This window comes from Dermacentor andersoni, chromosome 5, assembly GCF_023375885.2.
Source record: "Dermacentor andersoni chromosome 5, qqDerAnde1_hic_scaffold, whole genome shotgun sequence".
In the NCBI taxonomy this organism is placed as follows: Eukaryota; Metazoa; Arthropoda; class Arachnida; order Ixodida; family Ixodidae; genus Dermacentor; species Dermacentor andersoni.
The window spans coordinates 200,720,818-200,745,466 of NC_092818.1; the positions used below are offsets into that span (position 1 = coordinate 200,720,818).

General features: G+C 45.3%; 2 protein-coding genes across 10 annotated transcripts in view; one reads left to right on the forward strand and one right to left on the reverse strand.

Annotated features, from left to right (window-relative positions):
• qless (decaprenyl diphosphate synthase subunit 1 qless) overlaps positions 1–23,881 on the forward strand; it is a 75,251-nt gene extending 51,370 nt beyond the window's left edge. For 2 of the 6 annotated variants that reach the window (XM_055071543.2, XM_055071545.2), the window contains exons 2-8: positions 14,387–14,629; positions 19,783–19,916; positions 20,197–20,335; positions 20,927–21,016; positions 21,480–21,611; positions 22,371–22,799; positions 22,889–23,881. In XM_055071543.2, the coding sequence (XP_054927518.2) occupies positions 14,387–14,629; positions 19,783–19,916; positions 20,197–20,335; positions 20,927–21,016; positions 21,480–21,611; positions 22,371–22,799; positions 22,889–23,029 (1,308 nt within the window). In that variant the 3' untranslated portion in view covers positions 23,030–23,881. The remainder of the gene's footprint in view (positions 1–14,386; positions 14,630–19,782; positions 19,917–20,196; positions 20,336–20,926; positions 21,017–21,479; positions 21,612–22,370; positions 22,800–22,888) is intronic. The other 4 variants (XM_050180079.3, XM_055071546.2, XM_055071544.2 and 1 more) reach the window with 4 other exon arrangements.
• The window catches only part of YME1L (ATP-dependent zinc metalloprotease YME1L), a 191,712-nt gene continuing 176,936 nt past the window's right edge, over positions 9,874–24,649 (reverse strand). For 3 of the 4 annotated variants that reach the window (XM_055071542.2, XM_050180072.3, XM_050180074.3), the window contains one exon: positions 9,874–10,001. In XM_055071542.2, coding sequence (XP_054927517.1) covers positions 9,932–10,001 — 70 coding nt within the window. In that variant the 3' untranslated portion in view covers positions 9,874–9,931. Of the gene's footprint in view, positions 10,002–21,107; positions 21,283–24,649 lie in introns of those variants that run through there. The other variant, XM_050180075.3, reaches the window with a different exon arrangement.

A 24,649-nucleotide genomic window follows, 5' to 3' on the forward strand; every position in this document is an offset into this window, starting at 1 on the left:
CCTTTTTTTCTTGCGGAGCCAAGTGCGACTCCGATAACCGGTCGTCGAGCTTCCCGGCGAGTAGTGCACCGAGCGCGCTTTCGAGTCGGGAAAGTGGGGGAGAAGCTTGGCGCCCCTCCGAAATCGGTCGCACCTGTCGTCGGCCCCGCGCGAGTTGGCCGACCGGCAATGCGGGCGAAAGCGGGCCGGGGAATGCAGAGAAAGAGAGGCTTTGACGCGGCGAAAAAAAGAGCGGTACCTTTGGGCAGGCCCGTCGAAGCTTCCGGGACGCCCCCGGCGTCGCCGCCGCATTCCGTTTTGTTTCTGCCAAGGTCACTCGCGGACATCGACCCAGCAGCGAGCAGCCCGTACCACCACCGCCACTCGGCCCAGAGAAAAAAAAAAAACGTGCGGCAGAGCAAGAAAAATAGAGGACACTGCCTGCGGCCCGCTGCCCTCGCCGCCTTCCCTCGCCCGAGTTACGGTATCGGTGAAGGAAGCCGGCGTCATCGCCAGACGACGGGATCACTCCTCCGGCCAATCGCGGCTCCCTTCTAGGCCGCCGCGTGTTTCATGGCCGAGTTTCTTTGTGCTTTTTCCTCTCTCGCTTCTGCGTCCTCCTCGGCGTTCACGAGCAGCGGGCTGCGTTGTTCCAGCGGCGTTTTGCTGCCGAGTGGCGTTGTCTGCTGCGTGCTTTCCGGCGTGCGGTGCTTTCGCGCTCTCAGCGTCCCGTTCCAAGTCGCGAAATGACAAAGCTAGCCACACATCTCGTATGCCGTCTCTGAAATGCACATGGCGCCACAAATAACGAAAAAGGAAGAAAAGAAAAAGCGCGAGAGAGAGAGAGAAGAAACTTTATTAATGAATGGCCGGCAGTTTCGGCGAGGAAAAAAAAAAAAAAAACGTGTCGTGTTCAACTCTGGTGACGTAGACAACCGTGCCAGGAAAACGTCTCTGCCTGGACATGAAGCTAAAGTGAACAGTAAGCTGAGCTATATTAAGAAATTACAGCCCTGCAATAAAACACGCCAGTGATGATTTTTATAACGGTCGTAATGTCTTCATTCTGTGTGCAGTTCATTTCGCCTCTTTGCATGCACACGTGCCAGTACCGTCGTACTAGCCATGAATAAATTTGCAATTGGGCCGGCGAGGTTGCTCATGCGAAGCCTAATGTGACGACATTCTGAGAATCCTGGGTTCAGCCGTTTTAAAAGAAGCGGGACCCGCTGCGTCGGGCCCGAGCGCGGCTGTCCGAGAAACGGACAAAGGAAAGCAGCGCCGCTATCGATGCCGTCCGCGTTGGGTGCCGCATTTGCCAGCTGGCTAGACGCGTGTTCGTGGCGGCGAAAGCGTTCCGTTGTGTTCCCCGAGGCAACCTGAAAACTGGCACCGCACCCTTCGCAGTTCCCAAATGAAACGTTCGTCCCTTCTCTCACGCCTGTTCCTTCTTGTATCGGCCTCACTGCGCCCTCGTCCCTTTCTCTCTGGGAAAAACCCTCGGTTTTTCCTCAAGCTGCAAAAACGCTGGTGCACAGAGAAGCCGGCAGTCTCGTCCAAAACGTGTCCGATGCCCGGAGGGCGTTCGTGTGGACGGGGCCTGGTCGGGACGGTGGCGACCGCTACGACAGAAACGCACTGTACGAAGGCCTGTCCCGCTGTATTCTCGGAGGAAACAGTGGCGTAGCCCGGGGGCGGCTGACCGAGCCAGGGCGCCCTCTTCCTCTGAAGCCAGAGGTGTAGATAGAGGAGGAAGGGGGTGACAGGTAGGCCGCGGCTGGTTGTGAAAAAAGTAAATATTACAGAATTTTAGCGTGTCCTGTATACGCAATTACGTTTGCGGAATACCGCGTTAGCGGAAACTTAGGGACACCTTGTAACGCTTAATCTAACCAAACGCCTTGCAGACACGTTTTCGTGCTCCTTGAGCGTATTTTTCATGTTAATTACAAAGGCAACGTCTTCGCGATTACGCTGCTGACGAAAATTTACGCCTGCAGCGAATTAGATTGCGCTTGGTAAATGGAATAACTGCTGTGTGTCTGTCAGGCTGAGCTCTGCCAATCCGGCCGCTCACGTTTACGCATCCGTTAATCCGCGAACGATACCGTACACTCTGAAACGCTATTGGTCGTTAGACGAAGAGGATCATTCTGCAGTGTGCATTGGCGATGGTTGACACCTGAACAACGGCCACCAATGGAGGTGCAATAAAAAGGGAATAGGGGAAAGTGCATATTTAGAAGGTGAACTATCTTGTACATTTACAATGGTTAAAATAGCGACTATTAGCGCTATCTACGCGAGTCATGAGTGCATACCACCCAGTGGGCGGCGTCAGCAAGCAAAATGCTAATCGTTGGCATTGACGACGAAAGCAAACATTATGCTTTTACGACGCTGTGACTAGCTTATGTGAACCGGACGTTCAACGCCGCACGCTAACGAGAGTTCGCGCCTATACGTGCCCTACGACGTTACAAGGCTGTCAGAAAGCTACCGCAACAGACAACTGTGTTTTTATTTATTTATTTAAGATACTTTCAAGGCCCGAAGGCATTACAGAAAGGAAAGTGTACGGTTAACGAGTAACAGCTGAAAATTAACGATGCGTTTCATTGAGAGACGGTCGATTGTAATAACGTGCAGGACATATACGATGTTGTGTACGTCCGTGGGACCTTATTTTCCCGGTCTTACATTCTCAAAAGCGCGGTAGGTTTATGACGGGTTTTCAACATTGAAATCTATTGTGCTTGAGTAAAACTATGCATACCACTCCGTCTTTGAACAAAAACTTAATTTCATTTTTCTGATCCCGCTTGCGGCGGCCGTATTTCGACGGTGGCGAAATGCAAGAAAACGCCCGTGTACCGTGCAACAAGCACGCACGTCCTCCTGGACGTGCACGGTTGTCATTTATATCTACGCAGGGCGTGAAGTGTTTTATACATACAGGACTGTCAATTATGTATTTACACGTGGCGCAAGGAATGCGGACAGCGCGGCTGAAAATTCTTCCCTCGAACGTGCGGTCGGTGATCCAGTTTAAAGCCCATCCATCCAATAAACGCGGCGGTGGATGGAGGAGAGAGAGAATAAGCTTTAAGGCACGTTCACACCGAAGGCGGAGCGGATCCGGCCAAGCGGCCGCGGATTTTCCGCTTTGCGGAAAATACGTGGCCGCTTGGCCGGATCGCGCATGGGCCGATTTTTTCCGCGCGGACAACCCGACACGAGAACCCGACACGGCGGAAGCGCTTGTGAACGAATTAGACGAATGTCTTTCTCTGGGCTTTTCGCTTCTGTTCATGAAAAGCGTCAAAACGGCAAGTTGGGCCAGTTGGTTGGGATTTATGGTAAGGTCTGCTACAAGCGCAACTCAAGACAAGGACAAAGGAAGGTATAAAACGACGACACGGCGCCGTGCCGTCGCTTTATACCTACTTTCGTCCTTGTCTTGTGTTGCGCCGTAACAAATCTTCAAAAGCGACAAGTGGCGAGTAAAATGCCAACGATCTCGTCTTCTTCGTCTGAGCTCATCATTTTGCAGAAGTAGACAGCGGACGGGAGCGCGCCGACCCACGACGAAAAAAAAATATCGAAAGTGCGCGTACAAACCCAAAGTGCCGCGAGATGGCGGAACATCCCTGCAATTGCTAAAGATATTGCGAGATGCCCCGCCTTCCCGGCGGCGCGGACAGCCAGACAACGCGGCTGGTCTGAACAGCAGGCCCGGGCGCTCGCCGCTTTGAAAATCCGCTTGTCCACGCTTCGCTTTCGGTGTGAATGTGCCTTTATTCAAGAAGCCCGGTCCGGGTTCGCCCGCTTTGTTGTCTGCCAAGCGTGCTCTGTGGCCCAGGACAAGCAACGGCAAGACGTCTTTCGGTTGCCGTCGGCAGATGCAGAGACTGCGCGCCGGCCCTGATCAAGTGACTTGATGGGGAGTCAGAAGCGCGTGACTAGTTTGGACGGTCGCTTCACTGGGCACGGCGCACAGGACGTCTCCCAGTTCTGTAACTTTAAAACCGGTAATAAATTAGTTCAGTTATAGTGCGCATCACTATCGAACATGGTTTGAGAAGCGTAACTTCACGTCGCCAAGTGAGTCCTCATCAGAACTCCAACCATGACTGAGTCGGGAACTCGGAGCGATCGGCGCATCCAACTCAAGCCTTCAGTTTCATCGGCAAGGAATGGAGCGCCTGGAAGCGAAGGTTTTCGAATTGCCACTGGTCTTCACCAACAAGCGGAAACTGATCAAATCAACTCGCTAAAGTACATTATGGCTGACAAAGCTGAAGGCACTTTGCCTGACATCAGCCGACGCGAAGAAGTACGCTAAAGTCATCGAAACCTTCGACAGTCACTTCGTCGTCAAGAAAAACAATCTATGAGAGAGCACTCTTCAATCGTCGCAACAGAAGATAGTCAAGTAAATTGACCCCTACAATTCTCTTATGACGTACCGTGCGGGTTTAACAGCTGTAGCCGCTTTAGATAACGGCTACAGTCCAGCAGGGCTGTGTCCATCGCGGTGTCCGCTCTCTGCCGGTCCAGGGCAGAGTGTGTGGATAAAAGACCTCAGACGCAGAGGTACCGTGCTAAGACAGGCCGACTCGCCTCGCTCATACGGGATGCAGTGCGACTCAGGCAGCGCCCGCCGCAACAGAACATGCCTCGTTAAAAACAGAGCAAGCATGGCGCTGGACATGCCATCTCGCTTGTTCGCTCCGGTTCCTTGCGCGAAGCAACCAGCGACAACGCAGTCGACACCGAGCGTTCCATCGCCCTACGTTACCGCTCACGGGAGACTGGGCCATGCTGGGCCCTCCTGCACGGTTCCGTGACTGAAGGGAGGAGATGTATAGTGTTGCGCTTCAGTCACGGATGGATGGATGGATGTTATGAGCGTCCCCTTTGGAACGGGGCGGTGGGTTGCGCCACCAAGCTCTTGCTACTATGCTGCCTAATATCCTACCTAGGTTAACCAATGAAAAAGGAAAAAAAAAAAAAAAAAACAGTATGAACTACCGCGTCCAAACTTTCTGATCCCCTATTGCGAATTGTGCTTTTGTACGTCTCCGTCTTTTGTCGTTTCCCTACTTTTCTTCCACCAGTCACTTTAGTGTTAACAGGCGCCCTCTCTGGTCCAGGACGAGCAACGGCGTTCGGCCTCCAAGATGCCTTTCGGTTAATTGACATGCGTCATCGGGATCGGTAAATGCAGAGAGCGTTTATGTAGGTGTCCTGTGACTGCGCGCCGGGCTATGTGACTCGGGAGTCGGAAGCCGTCGGAAGCGACCGTCCAAACTGCGCAGTGCCCGTAAGCTGCGGGTTTCAGCGGTCTTCAAGAGCTGCGCCTTGCCCCATATTTCCATGTTTTGGCGAGCTTGAGCTGCGGGTTTCATGGGTGTATTGGTGCCCCACTTTCGCGCTAGTAAACCTTGCAGAAAATAAAAATACTGCGTGTCGAACTGCTAACACAAGTCTTTTCATTCACATTTATGTCTATTTTAGCTCTTTTTAGGCGACAGCTTAAAGGTATTGCTAAGTACACGCACACAGAATTAGCCATTCTGAGGCACCAACGGACATGGCCGATTCGAGCAACGCCTACTTTTTACTTTATGGAAATATGCGTCACCTGCGACAAGCTTCAGTCCCAAATTTCTTCCCGAAGAATCCTCCTCTTATCTTTGCTGCGAAAATCCTTCATTTGAGCATCCCAATCAAGTAGACACTGCGCAACTTGAGTGATGAACAGTTCGTTGAAGACAGCGCGAGACATTGCAAACTGGCAGCGGACGTCGTCCTCTACAACTGTCGTCTACTAGAACAGTCCCCTTGAGCGGGTGAGTTCTCCGCGCCGCCTGCGCTTCGTCTACGCCCCTGTGACGTGATCGTAACGTGACTGCCCACAGGCGCTTCGCCATTGGTTGCCGCTCTCGCCGCTCGCGAATTTTCCCAATGTTTCGATCGTGATCGCAGCGGCGCGCGCCGCTCGTAAAACTAGTCTTGGGAAAGGAGACTTGCTCACGCGCCGGGCGTTGTTTCCGTAGCTCCCTTAATAGTTTTAGCTTGTCAGGTATTCTGGTAAACGCAGGCGGACTGGGCGTTGGGGCGGAGGCGTAAACGTGAGCGGCCTAGTGTATGGGAGCACATACAGGGACACTAGAGCGACCTGCATGGTGCAGAGCTCAACCAGACAAACACAGCTAATATTGCAGTAACCAAGTCTGTTTTACTTTGCTGTGAGTAAATTTTTTGCAGCAACACGACTTCACCACTCCACACCAACAGCGAAGCAGAATACACTTGGTTACTGCAATTATAGCTCTTTTTTGTCTGTCTGAGCTCGGCCTGCACGGTGCAGGCCGCTCACTTTTGCACTTCTACCCCAAACACCCAGTCCACCTGCATTTACCTAAGTAACAGACAAGCTAAAGCTCTCTCATACAGATGCTTCTTAACCTGTTTTACTGTAGCTGCACCCTACGTGTCTACAAAACTTGTCCGAACCATTTCATGGATCCATTAAAGCTGCTGTAAAACAGCGCCTCACCAAAAAATCGGAACATTAGAACCTCGCCAAAAAATCAGCGTGGTCATTGCTGCCGGACCTTTTAGTGTCATGCATGCAGTACTGGTCAACGTGCGTGATGAGTCTCTAGGATGCTGGTTAGGCAGCCAAATTCCTTAATTGTCGCATGTGCCCTTGCAGTTCCGAGACTAAACCTAAATAGTTCCCAGCAGTGTAGAGAGAAACAAATGTGTGTGTCCCAGACTGCAGCTTGCACAATCCCACGCTATTATTTGCTGGAAGGAGCAACCGAGGTTTTACAACTAAGCTCCCAAGCTCTCCTGAGGTTCTGAATGCAAGTGTGGCGCTTGGCACATTCGGTTCTTAGCTGTACATGAACGTTTGTTATTTTTCAAGCCTGAAGTATTTCTGGCATCGCATCTCTGATGGAAAGGTGAAATAGAAGGAAAAGGTGAAGGCAGGAGTTTCACCCCAGAATTTGACTATGTTCACGTGAAGAAGCAAATCGGAGCTTCATAGTGCAGTGACTTTAAGCATCCCTACAATTTATCCTCGTGCCAGGAATATTGTGACTGCACTTCCAAAGAGTGAAACTAAGTTGCAAGGCTGCAAGTTCTCCATGATTATAAACAGAGGTATTTATTTTTCTGAAAATGCATAAATGTTCATCCATGGTCTATATCATGAGTTTGTCTCCCGTACGATGAGCTCAATCCCTTGTAAAGAGTACTACAACACCCTTTCTGAAAAAGATCTTGTTGAGAAGTGTGTCTTTACAAATGCAACTGTATTTAGACAATTGCGGACATAGGCAGACAGACCTCTACCCCTACCGTGCTATCTACATGCTACACTCCCCCATCCCCCCAATGAAATATTCCTGGTTAGGCCACTGACCTGGAAGACTGGCAGGAATGAGATTAGTCGTGGGGCATGAGGACATTTTTTTGTCTAGAGGACAAATATTGAGGATTGCTTCCCCCAGAGAAAGTTGTAATAGGCATGGTAGCAGAACTGATAGTTCTGCAAGTTGGTACGAATTCATAGTGAAATATTTAGCATGCACAATTGACAAGGACACCGTGAAGGGGAACAAACGAGTGCTTACTCACAACTGTGTTATTTTCGGAGAGATGCAGAACATATACACGTACACCCCAGCTATCAGCGCTGAGCATGTGCAACAAGAGTCGTCAATAAAACAGAAAGATTAAAAAGGTTCAACCAGTATTTAAAAAAGCAAATTAATTTTCAGTGATTGCAACCAATGGTTGGCTTTGCATTTTTCAGCACACTTTTTGATATGAAACGCTTCTGTGATTTCATGTGTTAGTTTGTTTTTATCTGAAAACAAAATGTCAGTGTCAAAAAATACCGGATCACAGTGACATATATTACAGTGGTTCAACAAGTGCAAATAGTGTTCTTTACTGAGAGAACGTTCATGTTCTTTTAGATGGGTGTTTATGCACCGACTGGTTTGGCCTATGTACATGTTGCCACAGGTTAACAGAAGCCGGTACACAACACCTATTCTGCATTTTGCAAATTTTTGATCTTCTTTAAGACCGCAGCTGCATTTTTTACCCTATTGTCAAACTTATTTGAAATAGCTTGGCACAGTTTTTGCACCTTGTTAGGAGTGCTGAAAACCACTTCGAAGCCATACCGGCTCTTTAGCCCATGGGAAAAATAATGGATGTAAGGTACCACTGCAAAATGCCTTTTGTTCGTGCTAAGCCTGTTCCTTGAATCTGTAGTTCGTACACCCTTTACTATTTTTGTTACCTTTTCGGCCGCTCTGACTATAATGTGTTCCAGGAATACCACTGAAGCTAGTCTTGTTACCTGATTAGCAAAGCTTTCTTTTATTCGGTGGCAACAAGATTTTACTAAAGCAGCCCGAAGGCAAGACACCGCAATTACGCTTTTTACAATCTTCGAATGTCCTTATTTGTACTGTAATATGGGCTTTATTGATCTAGGGCTGTACATCCAGCATGTGTGGTCGGGTAGCAATCGCAGAGATAAATCTATAAACTATAGTATGTTTTCTTTGGCAATCTCATGGGTAAACTTAAGGCCTAGGCCACATTTACGAAACACATTTAGTACACTAACCACATTAGAGCCATGCTCATTCCCATCAAAAATAACCAAAAAATCAACAAATCGGAAAATTTGTGCCAAGCTTCCTAAAGCACTGTGAATACTTTGGTCTACACGAGCTAGAAAAATGTCGCTTAGTATTGGGGCTACCTTGGAACCTATACATATACCTGATTTTTGCACATACATTGCTTCGTTCCAACTGACAAAAGTAGAGCTAAGATAAATGAATAGTACTTCCATAAAGCTTTCCACGGGTGCTCCACTGTCATTTCTAAATTTTACTTCATCATTATCTTCGCAAATGCACATTTTAACATTTTTTAACAGCTCTGTGTGGAGAATAGAGTAAAATAAATCTTGTACGTCAGCGCTGAAGGCGCTGCATCCCTTTGTTTTGTCTTCTCTCAAATATTGTACAACTGCCTCAGAATTACAGATTGCTGAAATCACTGAAAATGAATTTGCTTTTTTAAACATTGGTTGAACCTTTTTAATTTGTTTTTAATCTGTTTCTGTTTTACTGACGACTCTTGTTGCACATGCTCAGTGCTGATAGCTGGGGTGTACGTGTATGTTCTGCGTCTTTCTGAAAATAACACAGTTGTGAGTAAGCGCTCGTGTGTCCCCCTTCACTGTGTCCTTGTCAATTGTGCGCGCTGAATATTTCACTATGAAGGCATAGTAGGTTATCACCGTGTGTAAAAATCACTAGCAAAGTCTTATGGAACTGATTTATTTCTTAGTTTTTCAAAGTACCTTTCATCAAAGTCACTACACTTTCGAAATTATTTGCCATGTCAGCGCCTCCCACACTGTTCTTGCACTCAGGTGTTTGTGCAGTATGTTGTGAATTGCCAGTGCAAGCTTATATACAAGGTCTCCTCTATGCAATCAATCAGCACTCGTGTCGCATAGCAGAAGTTACAGTGCAGTGCAAAGTTGCATGGTATTCCACTTTGAACCAGGACAGCATTGCAAGCGCATGTCGGTCAGTGTCAGACATGCAAGGCACATGTCAGTTTTAGTTGCAAGCAACTAAAATCTGGGGCTTGTACAGCTGGCTACAGCATGTGTGTGCATGAAGTCATGACAAGGCACGACTATATTGCAAAAGTTTTCTCGTATTCATTGCACAAGTGCTGTGCATCCAGGAGCAACACAATATTAAGTCCCCTAGGTTTGCATCTCGTGATGTGCATTTCCACCTTGCTTATGCATCAAAACATTACTAACTGCACTTCCAGTATTGTTCTTTATTTTAAACTTGTCTTCTTTGCATGCCAAGTCCATGTTGCTCTAGCTGAAGAAGGTGACTGGTAAAAACAAGTCCAGCTCTTCTTTCTTTAAGTCCCATGCATTCTGTGCACTAGAAGTGAAGAAAGATTAGTCACATTACAGAGGCACTGCTATTCTACAGCTATTGAGGCTTATTATGATCAGCAACTTGGAAAAGGTGGCTTCACTGCCCATCTTTCACATACAACTTTGTACAGGGACATGCATATTTCACTTACGATGTTCTAAAGAGATTTTGCACTTACCGCTGTACTGTTATTGCTCAAATTTTGCAGAAGCATTGCATGTTAGAGTACGTCGTTCAGTGTAACACTTGGCATGGTTAATTGCCTGGTTTTTAAAGAAAGAAGTGCAAAGTTGCCTTCGTTTATGTAGATGCAAGCTGCTGCCTCGACGGCTCAAATAAACTCCATGACCGGCTGCCTGCCGGTCATGGAGGGTTTCTTGAAGAGGAGCTGGCAACACGCAAGAACCCTCCGTGACTGGCTTCCTTCTGCAGCTGCCTACAGGCAGAAATGCAACTTTGTTTGCACTGTCATGACAGCAGTTTGCAGCATGTTAAGCAAAATATGCACGTCCCTGTATTTTTGTATTCCTTACGGACCAAGTTGGTACTAGGGTGGTTGCTTGGACTAGATGGTAATTCATGGTAAAAATGACATACAGCGTGAAGGACAAGGACTGCGAGAGATGACAAACACCACGCTGTGTTTGTCGTCTCTCGCGGTCCTTGTCCTTTACGCTGTGTGTTGTTCTTACCAAGTTGGCACATATCACATTAACCCCCTCCCCCCTCCCTCAGCTATGCATTTGTGTAAATTTTAGCACGGTTATTGAAAAGAATGTTAAATTTGCATACTATGCATATCCAACCTGCCCTATTCTGCTGAACAAGGCAAGTAATAAGTCAGTTTTGCTCAATGCATTGCCACCTGCTATACGATTTTGCTGAATCACACCCACAAGACAGCTCAACATGGCCACGATTTTGTGAATAACCCTAGCCCTGCTAGACAGACAAGAATTCTACTGTTGCTAGTGCACTGAACATACTTTCTTCATCAGCTAGTACTAGTGAATGGATAGCATGCGCACTTAGTCAAGGATGCCACAAATGCCCGCAGCTATTCCTTCAAGGTGCCCATGGAAAGTGATTGACACAGTAGAGGTGTATACCTTCGCAAGGAAAAGGGGCATTCAGTCGAGCTAACTAATGTAATGAACAAAGATACTCTTGTAATGCGATGGCAAAGATGTAAAACTGCTCACAAAGCTGGTTAATGTGCTTTAGAAGAGTGAACTGCTGGGCTAGTTGGTTATCCGACATAATAAACGAGTTTTGCGCCATAATGACACAAGAAAGGAGACAACATGGTCACTTTCAACTGTTTAATGAGTGTAAAAGCACCCTACAAATATAGCCCTCCCATACCCCGAGTGCATGCGCACTTGTACAAGGCATCAAGTAGATTCGGATAAAAAGCACGTTATCTGAGCAAGTGTGAAAGGAATTTCTGCTCAGCCTCGTACAGAAAAACAGATGTCACTGACACAATTTGGACCAGCTTTTCTAACGTAAAATGCTTCCAAGGTTTCGCATGCCATTTGTTACCTACCTCTACTTGATGCCTTGCATGCACTCGGGGTCTGGGAGGGCCATATATGCAGGATGCTTTTGCGCTCGTCAAACAGCTGAACCTTTCTTGCGAGCGTGGTTTTGGTGCAAAACTCGTTTATTATGTGAATGTGCACACACTCAAACAAAGGGAAAGCAGTAAAGTCATGCTCTGCAAACTAACAATTCGGGGCTCACTTAATATAATTTGTTCAGCATAATTTGTTGTTCGTAATTATACATTTCTTATCAAAGAACATTCCATTTGAATGGAAATGCATATACAAGTTGCTATGCTGAGATCACAAACCGGAACATACAACATATTTATGCCTTTGATTTTTTTCTTTTCCTGATACCTAAACCAAACACCATCAAAATTAGAGATTTTTAGTCCCAAACATGGCATACACTTGGCATTCAAAATGCTAGTTCGGTAACCATTACACTTGACACTAGTGCATGTAATAGTTATCGAAAAACAGAAAATCGCATAGACTTCACACTGATGGATTCAATTTACTGAAAAAGAAAGGCGATATTTTTCCGGCAAGAATGCTTCTTACTTCCTTTTCTGTGATCTTTCAGTAAGGCTGGCCAACTGCCTGCGGGCAATTCAGCTGAAGTGAATCTGGCAGTACTTCCACAACAATGTGCTGGGGAGGCGAACAATAACCACAGACATGAAGCACATGCAGATAGCAATTGAAACTAATGTGTTCCTTCATGCATGGTACTTTCACACTTAACCACTAGTTGCGACATAATGAATGATAATGATAGCACTATCAGTTCTAACATTGTGTGTTTATCCCTCTCTGGATATTTAACATGTTACTGTGAATCATGGAGCTGAATGCTGGATACCCGGACCTGTTGCAGGATTTATTTTGTACAGTGAACTCTCACTTGAGTGAACTTCAAGGGACTTAAGGAAATGGTTCACTTAACTGAAAGTTCACTAAACTCAACATTCACTAGAATATGGAACTGCATAGGGCACAGCAGACATAGAGTCAAAAGTGTGAAATGCAACTTATGGAGTTATGTACAGTGCTCACGGATTGAAATAGGACACGGAGCATTTAGTACAACCCTACATATGTGCAAAGTACGCGAGAGCACAATGTCATGTCGCTAGGAATTTGGTCACCAAAGGTGACGAGGGCTCCGATGTAAGTGTACGCGCCAGATATACGTCGATGTGACACGAACTGCAGCCGGTTGAAGCGAAAGTATGCGCATTACTTAGCCCTAAATTGACGCGTTTCATTCCGTGAGCACTGTACATCATATATGAAGTACCAGTTACGGTGCTGCCTATCTCATTAAAAAAATATATCTAATTTTTATTTGCACTGGTGCTCGTAAAAGTGCAAGAAGTAACAAAGCTGTCCAGCGAGTCTATGTTCTTGTGCACTTCCTCTGGCACAGCTTTTTACTGAGACACAAAGTCTTGCAACTTACCAAGGCATCCTACAGCCTTGGCTAGAGTTACAGGATTTGAATCTGCCTCTGCCATTGCACCTTCCTCATCACTCTTCTTTTTCGGGATGAACACTGGAAACACTGGAAACTGGAACACTGGATCTGATAGTTCAGCACAGGTAACGAGCTCACTGTCGCACTGCACATAGTCTTCAAACGAAGTATTGCTGTCAATATCCAGCTGGTGACAGACCTCTGTCCACATCCCAGGGTCATTGCACTGTTCTTCTTGCTTGCTTTCACCACACAGTGGGGAGGCAAGATTTATGCCAGCAGTTTCTAATTGCAGCCGGTGCTACTGTTACGTGGCTGGAGGGCCAGTTCGGGGCAGCGGGCATTGGCTATGACAGCGCTGCAGAGCGCAAAGCTTCATTGAACCGATTTCAAAAATGAGCCGGGGTCCACTGATCAAGTTCGTTCAACTGAAATCACTATCCAGAAATTCGTTCAACTGAAAGATTTTCTAAAAGTTTGTTATTCTGAAATGTTCATTGAACCAATGTCCATACAACTGAGAGTTTACAGTATTAAACCTTTTTTGCCAGTGCAAAGTCACAAAAGCATGCCAGGAGGTTCCGAGTGTTTCAGAGTGCCAATGTGTGTGTGAACACTCTTGTATTACATATATCACGGCTGCCAATTTTGTCAAAGCGTGCATTTCTGCACATCTTGAGACATTGTGCTACTGTTGAAAGCATGCATGTTTGTAAAAAAGTTGCATTCCCTGCCTCGATTCACTGTAAGTGCACAAAAACACCCTCTGGAAGAAGCAGGAATGAGCATTTCATGGCTGTAACCTTAAGGAGGCAATAAATGAAGTCAAGCTAATTTGAGAGATCAGTGTTCTAAACCAGCACATGTGCCACTGTTGCCAAGAGCAACGTTTGTGTACATCAAATTTGCAAATGGGCTGCAAATGCGAGAGAAGTATGTTACCACCACTTTGGAAATGTGCAACTAGCTGCAGCTGACAAAACAATTCTGGTAGCATTTTGTCAAGAATAATCAATATTCTGTAAAACAAATGAAAATTCGGCACCAGCAGGTTGCCTGCATCGCCAACCACTACAAGGCGATGCTTGATGCCAATTCATCTCCTTTCGTGGGTGACCGAAATTGGAGAAGAGATGCAGTGTGTATAAATGCAATTTTCTCTATTATAGGCACTGGCACATAAATGCTGAGTGATCTTCCATAGGCTAATAATTCAATCAACTTTAGCCATCCTTGCGGTAACTGGTGATCCTGGAAGTGCTACTCAAGTGAATGCCCGGATTGCACTCAACTGGCAAGACCTGTCGGAGGACAGAGCCCGTTAAGCTAAAGTGTGATGCGCCTTTGCTCTGACACAGGACAGGAGGTTGCAGCACCCCCTTGGCGGCAGTGGCCAAGGTACACGAGCCAGCTGCTGCAGTTGCAGGCATGGCACCACCACTGCACCAGCCCAGTTCACACCCCGTCGGACATTCGTGACAACGGCACCCTGGTCTCAGGCACCCCTGGTTCAGCAGCCAGGCAGTCTGCCCGAGACCAGCACAGACCCATTCGAGCTGTCCAAGCAGGACCTGGCAGACATCTATGATGCCATCAAAAAGGTACATCCTCAAGGGGCCGCACAACATTTTTCATGAAAGATGTCTTATGTTAGAGGACAACTCCGCACACAATCTTTATAGACAAAACATTTTGAGTGTGCTTTGTTTCAACAGAGTTGTTGCTGAATGCGATAGCCTCATGGCCTCTCATCACCACTGAAAGCTGTGACCATCTTGACAACTTGATTGACATGACTGCGCATGTGACCTTCAGATGAGGCACCATTTAGTCATGGCATTTAAATAAATTCACCCAAATCTGTTGTCTACTCCTGCATAATAACAAAGAAAAAGCAAAATATGGTGTGGGTTTTTAAATCGAAGAAACAGGGCAGGCAGCCTTTAGAGCGAAATTGTGTGCTCCCACAAGGTAGCTTGGATTTTGAAGTCGGAGCTTATGCCTATGGCCAGTCTTGCCCCTCCCCCCCCACCTCTCTCTCTCTCTCCACACACACACTCACACACTCGTACGCTACAACAGAACTGCTTGTTGGCCTAATTAGTGCTTGCTAAACTACATGTTTTTCAACACACATTTGCACACACATGCATGCACGCACACTAAACGGCTCGCCACTGTTTTGCCACCCCAGCAGTAGTGCCTATCAGCTATGCAAGTTTATTCACCAGTCCTTCCTTAAAAACAGACCTGTACAATGTATTGGTGTTGCCGTCATTAAATGAATTATGTCAACTGTTGTGCAACAGCAGGATTTTCCACTGCTGCTCAATAACAAATCTTGTGCCTGCCATGTCCTTCCTAGTCCCTCCCTCCATGTTTGATGGCTGACCTCATATTGCTGAACCACTTTTTATTGAAGTGGAGAAAGGTGTTTTAAGTGAAAATAGGTTATTTCAGAAATACCTTGCCACAACAAGTGCTTCGATGTGTTCAGCAGAAGTCGAGTTGTTGGCAATCAAACACGGCCTCTGCTGTGCTCCCGTTCCATCTTCAATGCCTTGCACTGTGAAGGCTACGTCGCAGTGGGGCGTGCGCACAACGCTCCTCCTTCTAGATGTGTCGCCGTGGCATGCAGTTCTAATTTCATTTTGGATGTTAACGCAGACAAAAGACACATTTTTTGCCGCAACTTAAAACACACACACAAAAGGAAGACACATAGAAGACAACACGGGTGGTGAACATCTGCCGCCTGTGTTGTCTTTATGTGTCTTTCTTTTGTGTGTGTTTTAACTTGCGGCAAAAAACATGTCTTTTAGCAAGCACCAACTAGGCCAACAAGCAGTTCTCTTGTAACGTAGATATCATGACTTGCGCCTTTAGTGCCTATGGCGTGCTAAACATCAGCCAAACGCGGTTGTCCTCAGCGAGCCGCAGTGCGTTTAGCCAGTGGACTCGAGGCAGAACCCCGCAACGGCCGTGGTATCTACACCGTGTAGCCGACCGCAGCTTGATGCCAGCTATCAGCCAATAGCAGCCGTCTAGGGGTATGGCAAAATAGTGCATCCAATGATAAAACAGTGGGTCTAGAAAAGAGTAAGACAGGGCCTTCTATTGAAAAGAGAGCATTTGAGAAAAAGGTGACTTTGCGATCTGCTTGTGAGCTCTGCGCATTGCGTACGAAAGCAAAACTTGGCTGAGATGTTCACAGCAGCATATGCTACCCGCTGGCTATGTTATTTCACCAAGCCTGAGGAGCAGTTCAGGGCCGCTTTAACATGCTACATGTCATGCTACCTGGCCCAAGTACATCTTTTGGCTGGAATATCAAATGTTAGCATGGCAGCACGTGTTCCTCTATGCTGCAACATTAAGCCTACACTATAATTATTTACATAATTTGTTGTACCAGCATTGCATTGCAGTGCATTATTGTTTTCATTGCAAATTTCAATACTCAATGCGTGAGACCAGGATGTTTAGACACTATGTGAAAAGCAAGCACACAGTCATTGAATGACGCTACCAGATGTCCTTAACATGCACATAGCAGTGCCCCCACTAGAGTACAGTATGGCACGTTACTGTTTCTGACCTACATAGCATGAACGCACAGCACAACATAAACTGAAATTTGGGTAAGCACTAAGGAATTAAAAACCCTACGTAGCTTTTGTTGGAACGTACACCTTTTGTTGACATAAAATTGAAATGTATTTCATAAGTGGACATAATTAAAAATGTTTGTTTACCCTACTTACCAAGAAAATAGCAAGAACGGGGACAGCAGTTACGAGTCCCTGACTCATCAATATGTTCAATCAACAATCAGATCGTGAACAAAGTATTAGTGTGTCATCGTGACTACACTGTCGTCGCTCCCATGCCATTTTTGTCTTGCAGTTAGCTAGCAAAATCTTATGCTCTCTTTAACATGCTTGGCTGGATGCATAGTATGACAAACTTACGCACACAACTGACCCATTTTCAAGCTTGCAAATGCTGTTCACAGCAAAAAAATAACACACAAAAATTTCTGGTCCTGCAATTAGTGCACATTGTGAAGATCAGCATCCATGCATTGGCTGCATGATTGCTGGCAATGTGTCGGAGCTATGTGGCCTGAACATAACACAGTCACTATTCAAATTACTGAAGGAATTAATCGGGAATCAGGCAGTCTTTTTGGAGGCTGAAGTTAGCATACAATGAGAGAGAAAGCATGAGAGGCAGAATAGCACGAAAGCGTCATAAGTAAAAACTGGCAGCTACCTTAACAGGTTAACCTTTAGCGCAGTTTGTCAACTGCAAATGTTATCTGTGCTGCAGTTTGGAGTAGTGTGTACATCGTGCAGCACTGACAGCAAAAAAAAACAAAACAAAGGATCATAGCACTGATATTGAAATACAGGCGTCAGCTTTGCAGTTACCTTTTTAATGTCTGATTAAGAGGACGCTTTAGCTAGAGTGTACTAAAACCTTTCTTAAGTGGTACGACTGCAGCCTGACTCGTTTTGTGTAGCCAGTAGCATTGGTGCTGCAGTCAGCAACTATTGAAGGCGCATCGTGACGAAGCGTGTTGCACACTAGAGCACGGCCTGTCTGGAACCCAGGTCTGGCGTCTGACCAGACATGCGCTCCAGACAGGCCTTACGTAGAGCTACAGTTTGCTAGATGCACTCAATAGTTAGCGATGACAATGCTGCCACTGTGACCAGCACATCACGCGACACATGCGATAAGGCATGGGGTGCATAAATTGGGGCACTGCCCATATAGTCCAGTTCACTGTACTTTAGCTTGGAGGCTCCCATCTAAATACATGGGAAAAAAGATATCGTATTTCTTGGTAATCACTGCACTGATATTGATGAGGTTTGTTGCATTTAAAATAAAAAGTTAGAATTTGGTGATTGTAGAAAGTAGATTTTTATTTAAGCCGTAAATGTCTAAAATTTTATAAAACCAATATCACAATTGCATACACTGTACCTAATAATACATCTAAAGCAGACAAAATTTGATGTACGATACGCCACTCAAATATACTGATCATTTGCGAGTAGGACTCTTGCAATACTCTGGTAAACATTGTAAAAAATTCATAATATACCAAATTTGTCCGGTTTAAATGCTTCAATGAATGCAGTTAACAGAACTGCGATATCCATTTTTGGTGCAGAGTTACATGCAAACTTTGTGCTTTGTTTCGTTTTACTCACCAGTTTCCAGGAATTTCTGAAAACAATTTCAGGCCCTCAAATGAAATTCTGCTTCCTAGAGTCACTAGAACTTTCCAGAAAAGCACTTCTGCATTTTACGTGTATATGTTTGAATAGGGAAATCGTAATTGGCGTCGAGCTAAAAACTTAAAGGGACCGTGAAATAGTTTGGACAATTTTTGTACATACGTAGGGTACAGCTATAGTAACACATAAGCAGCGCCACAATTTAAGTGAAGTGTCTCATATTAAGAGAGCTACGGACAATTACAAGTTACCCTCCTCCCTAGGCATGCTTTTCCTCCTCAACTCATTTGCCGAGTGATTGGGGCGGCTCTGCATCAGTGATGTGACGTAGTGTTATCTACTTCGGACTGTCTTGGAGCCAGCCCTCTACAACCTCTCTGCTAGCCACCTGGCTGTCAAGCAGCGAGCGTTGCAAGCGTTCTGTTGCAGCGCCGAGCATGCCTGGTGGTTGGGTGGAGGTGTAAACCAAAACCCCTCCATACTATTACCACTGTGATGAAGGGGCTTTATAGTAAACGTGAGCAGCCTGAGCAGCTTGCACAGTGTAGCCACCTGGTGGCACAGACTTTAACCAGCCAAACACAGAGCTACTATTGCTGTAACCAAGCGCAACATATTTTAAACATTTAAAAAGATGGGTTTATAATTGCGCTCGTGCTGAAAATTTACACTAGCAACAAAGTTGAATACACTTGGTAACTGCTATATTAGTAATGCAAAAAAGGGTAAGGTGTGCAGACACGAAAGTGAAGTGGACAACACGAACTCTGCGTTCGTGTTTGTTGCCCACTTCTTTTGTATCCGTGTCTGCACACCTTACCCTTTTTTGCATTATGAATCCTTACCAACAAGCTCAGCTTTCTGTCGTTCTATGCTATATTAGCTCTGTGCCACCAGACGGCTGCATCATGCAGGCTGTTCACATTTGCGCCTCCGCTCATCTGGTAAAACGCTTTGCGTTTACCCGAATACCGGACATACCGCCGACCACGTTTGCAGCCTGCAACACAGTAAGGACGAACCATGGTGCTTGCGAAAAGAGATTGAGACCAACACAGAGCTTGTTGCAACACAAGCAGATGACACTTGCTGTGTGCCGGAAGTGCTTGAATGTAGTGATAAATTGTCATTTTGAATTCGCTTTCTGTTACTCTTTCTATAGAAACAGGTTAACCAAGATTCCAAATATTACAAACAACATTTGTTCACCATAAAGATGGAAAAATGATTGATAGTGCAACCTGGGTAGCCAATCAGATAGCTTGTCCAACTGACGTCAGATAGGGCAGCTGAAAACCCAGGGGAACAGCACTGCTGCACATTATTAAAACCTTACAATACATTACATGCTTTATGCCAAGCTTTTAAATGTGTCACTTAATGATCTTTTTCAGAAGGATTTACCCTAATGACTCGGTACATTTGTACAAAATAATTTCAGGGTCCCTTTAGGTGGCTGGACTGAACGTGCCGATGGAAATGATGCTGTTTTTGTCATGCAGGAGTTATGGGTGTCAAAGCCTCAGCTGAACGAAATTGCCAGCTACTACTTTGATGGCCAGGGAAAAGCTTTTCGCCCGATGATCTGCACCTTGATGGCCAGAGCTGTGAACATTCATGTGCACAATAGAAATGTGTAAGTGGTTGCTGCTACTGTCTGTCAATTGAGATGTTGACGCGTTCATTTTCACATTGAGTGTGACTGTCATAAATTGTGCCAAGGAAAATTGAGGGACAACGAGATTCATTAGTTATAAAGTTATGCCTCATGGTGTATGTTGTGTCAGCGGGATATGGCAGTTTTAATGGCCGTGGAGTCACAGTAATATGTATTTCTGTGTTTATACAGCTTTGTTGTAGCTGCTACATTGAATTTTCTTACATGTGTGTATAAAATGTCTTGGTCCTTTATGCAGACTTTTAGATTTTCAAAAGAAAGTGGCATTATTGTGCGAAATGATCCACACTGCCAGCCTTGTCCACGATGATGTCATTGACACCTCCGACACACGGCGAGGAAAGCCCAGTGTCAACGTGTTATGGGGGCAGAAAAAGGTGAGGATGATGACAACTGATGAATGTTCCCTGCATTTCTTTCACAGCAGAAAAAGAAACGTTTTACAGCAGGCTTTGATTTGCACAGTTGTTGGTGGGAAAAGACTTGCAGGGTCTGCTGCTACTGAAGGGCTTCCTGAAGCCACAGCACTGGCTGGGAAAGTACAAGCTTTTGCCAGTGTTATGATGAAGTTTGAGTCCTGTTACAAATAGCTGGGACAGTGATGTGGATAATTAGCATTACAGAACACAGGTTATTATTTGGGCCTGTATAGGATGTGCTCAGTGTGGAACAGACACTGGAACTGAGACATATGCTTAACAAGTGTAATGACAGTAAATAGTTTGCGGTTGAGCTGGCCAACTAATTGCGTGAACAGCTCAAATTTCAATTCAGCATGTTTTCAACCCTTGGCGTTCTCACTTCACTGGTCCTTTTGTTGGCCTCTACTGCTTCATTACTATTTGGTGTAGGTGCAGGCAGGCCATTTGCCAAAATTGTGATAGAGATGCAATAAAGGCTTTGAACACAGACAGAACACAAGTCTTTGTGGAGAAACACTTTATGACATAGAAAATGTCCTTTCACAGGCAATTCTAGCGGGTGACTTCGTGCTCTCCCGAACAGCACAGTTGCTTGCCAAGATTGGGAGCAATGACGTCAATAGTTTCCTGTCTCAGGCAAGTAGCATTCATCGCATGGCTCTGCTGTATCATAGCAGTTTTGAACATACTGCATCAGCTGGCGTTATTTATACATTGCACCAGTAGGCCTGTGCAAGAAGCTTAACTTTTCGCAGGGAGTGGTGCTTGCACAAGAAAGCATTCTGAGAGCAGTATTACAAGCCAGAGCTGGTAAACATGCTTCAGAATAGCTGCTGTTTTTTTTTTTTTTTTTTTCTCGCCCTCTCAGTCATCCCACGCACTTTTCTCACTGCTTCCAATGCCTGCAAAGATTACAGGTGTAAAAGAAAAAAAAAAAATCAGGACAGTCCAGGCAGCATATGGATTCACCTGAGCTTGGATGTATTTCATCAAGCTCATGGGGAGGGACACAAAGGAAAACATTTGAGGCCAGCTAGCTGCATGTAAAGTGTGTATGTGTTGGCACCCAAGATCACTCATCCCTGTGCTGTTCAAACAGGTTCTTGTGGACTTAGTTCAAGGAGAATTCATGCAGCTGGGTTCCAAAGAAGACGAGGGAGAGCGATTCTCTCATTATATACAAAAAACATTCAAGAAGACTGCCAGCCTCATTGCCTTTGCCTGCAGATCCGTGAGTGACCTCGAGGCATTTTTTTTTTTTTTTTTTTTACAGCTGAACATCATGCACTGTTTGTAAGAGTGGTGTCAAAATGAGGCGAGTTGGATAGTGATGAGATAATTTAACTGCATGGCAGAGCGCCACCACAAAGCAGCTGAACTGGTGCTATTGTACACAGTATTGTGCATGGTGCATTTAAAAACAAGATAGTAATGAGATCTAGAGGACATCCAAAATATAGTCAAATATTACAAAGTAATTACATGACGCATTTAATGACCTTTCTTTCTATCTCCATGATCACAACATCAAATCTTGCCACAACTTCCAGGATCAAACTTTGAGTGCAATATATTTAGCTCTTTACTGAAGAATATTTATTGATATCTGTGCTCTTGCCCTGAAGGGTTCCTTTTTTCCATAAAAAATTGATTCTCACAACCAACCAGAAATCTGATGGGCCACAATGAGGAGACTGTAGGGGAAAACAGTCAAGAGCATCACATTGACCTTTTGCATAAATAATTTGAAGAGGGATGCCACCATATTCTTCTTGTCACCTTTATAATGGCTGCAATATGAGTTTTTTGACAGGTAGTTAGTAGCAAAATAAACACCTAAATGCACACAGTTCTGTGGGCATATAAGGGACTAAGGTGAACAGAAAACTAGACATGACTTTTTTGGATCTTCCTCGTCTAATACAGTGAGAAGGCATCCAGCATGTGAAGCCATTTATGGAAGAAGTATTAATAATGCCTGTCTCTTTAGGTATCCATACTTGGAGGTGGAGATGAGAAAATACAGGAGGCAGCCTACCAGTATGGCAGAAATGTTGGCATTGCATTTCAGGTTAGTATACACGGCGCTTTACAACGGAAAAACACTGATTATTGCACCGACTTTCAGTTGGTTGACGACCTCCTAGACTTTGTATCCAGCCAGTCTGATCTCGGCAAGCCTGCTGCTGCTGACCTCAGGCTAGGACTTGCCACTGCACCTGTCCTGTTTGCTTGTGACAAGGTACAGCGCTTTCTGCAAACACACTGCTCAGACTTTGTGCAAGTCTTTCCTGCAGTGAATGGCCCATGTTTTTTTTTTTCTTTTTCTTTTTTTCAGTACCCAGAGCTGAATGCTATGATAATGCGACGCTTCTCAGAGCCTGGAGATGTGGAAAGGGCCTATGAGGCAGTTCTGAAGGTAACTAGCCCAGCATTACTGCAATCTGAGAAAGGAGGCTTTCATTGCGCACAGCTAGTAACATTTTCTTGGTGCGTCTTGTCTTCTAGAGTGATGGCCTAGAGCACACGCGGCTGCTGGCACAGAAGCACTGCAGCGAAGCCGTGCGGCACCTCGCACCGTGGGTTGAGTCACCAGAAAAGCAGGCACTGATCAGCATCACCGAAAAAGTGCTCAACCGCAAGAAGTAACCACATGCAGGCCCACGTCCATACACAATAGGTGCAGAGATTTAGACAAACTGTACATAAAACAAAGCCAATGCCTGCAGCCCTAAAACACTACCACCGCCCATGTGGAGAGAGGAGTATATGCGTCGAGCTGTTTCATATATTTTGCCTGACAATCGGAAGGAATCTGACAAAGTGACCTTCACAAATGTGATGGCCATTGCGTGCTTAAAAAAAAAAAAAAAAATAGTGCTATTGAACTTTGCGCATGCAGAAGACAACGAAGGCGCTGTCTTTCCGATGCTTATAATGGCTCCATTTGTTTGCCTGAATTTCATCTGCGAGTGCTCATGCCAGCACTGGAGAGAAGCAGAGCAACAGATAACACGGGTGCTAGTTGTACATAAGACCTCACTCTGATTAATGTACATAAAAGTAATGAGCTTGGCCTTGAATATAAATCATAGACAAGAAAAAGCATTTCTGTGTGGGAAAGTTATGTTCACTGTACACTAAGATGGCATACTTGCAATGACGAAAATTACTATTGTTTGAAAGAGTTTATAACACGACCAACCAGTTATACTTAATAGTTGCACGTTATTTATCTTCTGCAAGTTAGATGTGCTTGCAGAGTATACATACTACCCTAATAATGCTGTTAAAAAAGTAACCTGTACATAGGAGTATATGACGTTTTGGGAAGTACTATAAACATATTAAACCTATTACTGTAATTGAAAATAAGAAAAAAAGGATTGTTTGGCCTCTTTGTTACAGTTACATAAGTCATTGATGTTTTAAGGCATTCATTTGTAATGGAACACTAACAGATCTAAACAAAGCAAATAAAAATTAACAAGTGTCACCAGACTGTGTTCCTTTGGCATGGTTCTTTTCTTGTACATCTTTGACTAATGAAATCCACATTCTTCCACACATTTTTCTTTCGTTGAAAATATAAGTACCATGTGGTCCTGGTTTCTCCTAAGAATATATTTTACATGATGCTTTCACAATGTAGCAAGGGTTAAGTAGTTGGTATATAAAAAAAATATTGCACAGTGCACAACATTAAACACCCATTTCTGCAGCCTCTTGTAATTGAGAAAAGGGGTCTAGAACTGCACACAATGTAAAAAAAATATTGTTGCCACCATTGGCAGTCGGCAAAAAAATTTGCTACACCCGCAATATGACAAGCAGTAGAATGTCTCTGGGGAGCTGCATGTCCCATTTGGCACAGATAGGTGTGGCCCCATCAAGACTGAGAAGGCCAATCGCAACACGTACCATACCTCGCAATATCAGCAGAAAGGTCCTTGAAACCCTTTCTTGCCCACACTTGGCAGGGTTTGTTTTGATATCAGCCAATGTCAAACCAACCCAATCTGGTTAGCAGCTTTACAGCTGGAGGTCAAGGAGGCTATCGGTGGTAGTTTGCTTGCTAAGCCTTTTTCGGTTACCTACAAAAGTTCTCACTGTTTGCAAAAAATGTTGCCTCAGTCCCCCAAGTGCTAGAAGGTTGTGCACGAAAGCTGCACTGAGCCCTGGAGTCGAGCAAGTGTTGACAGGCGAGCCTCGTGCAGCGTTTCCCATCCATCTACACTATTATCGGCAAACATTCTGTTGTCTGGCTTC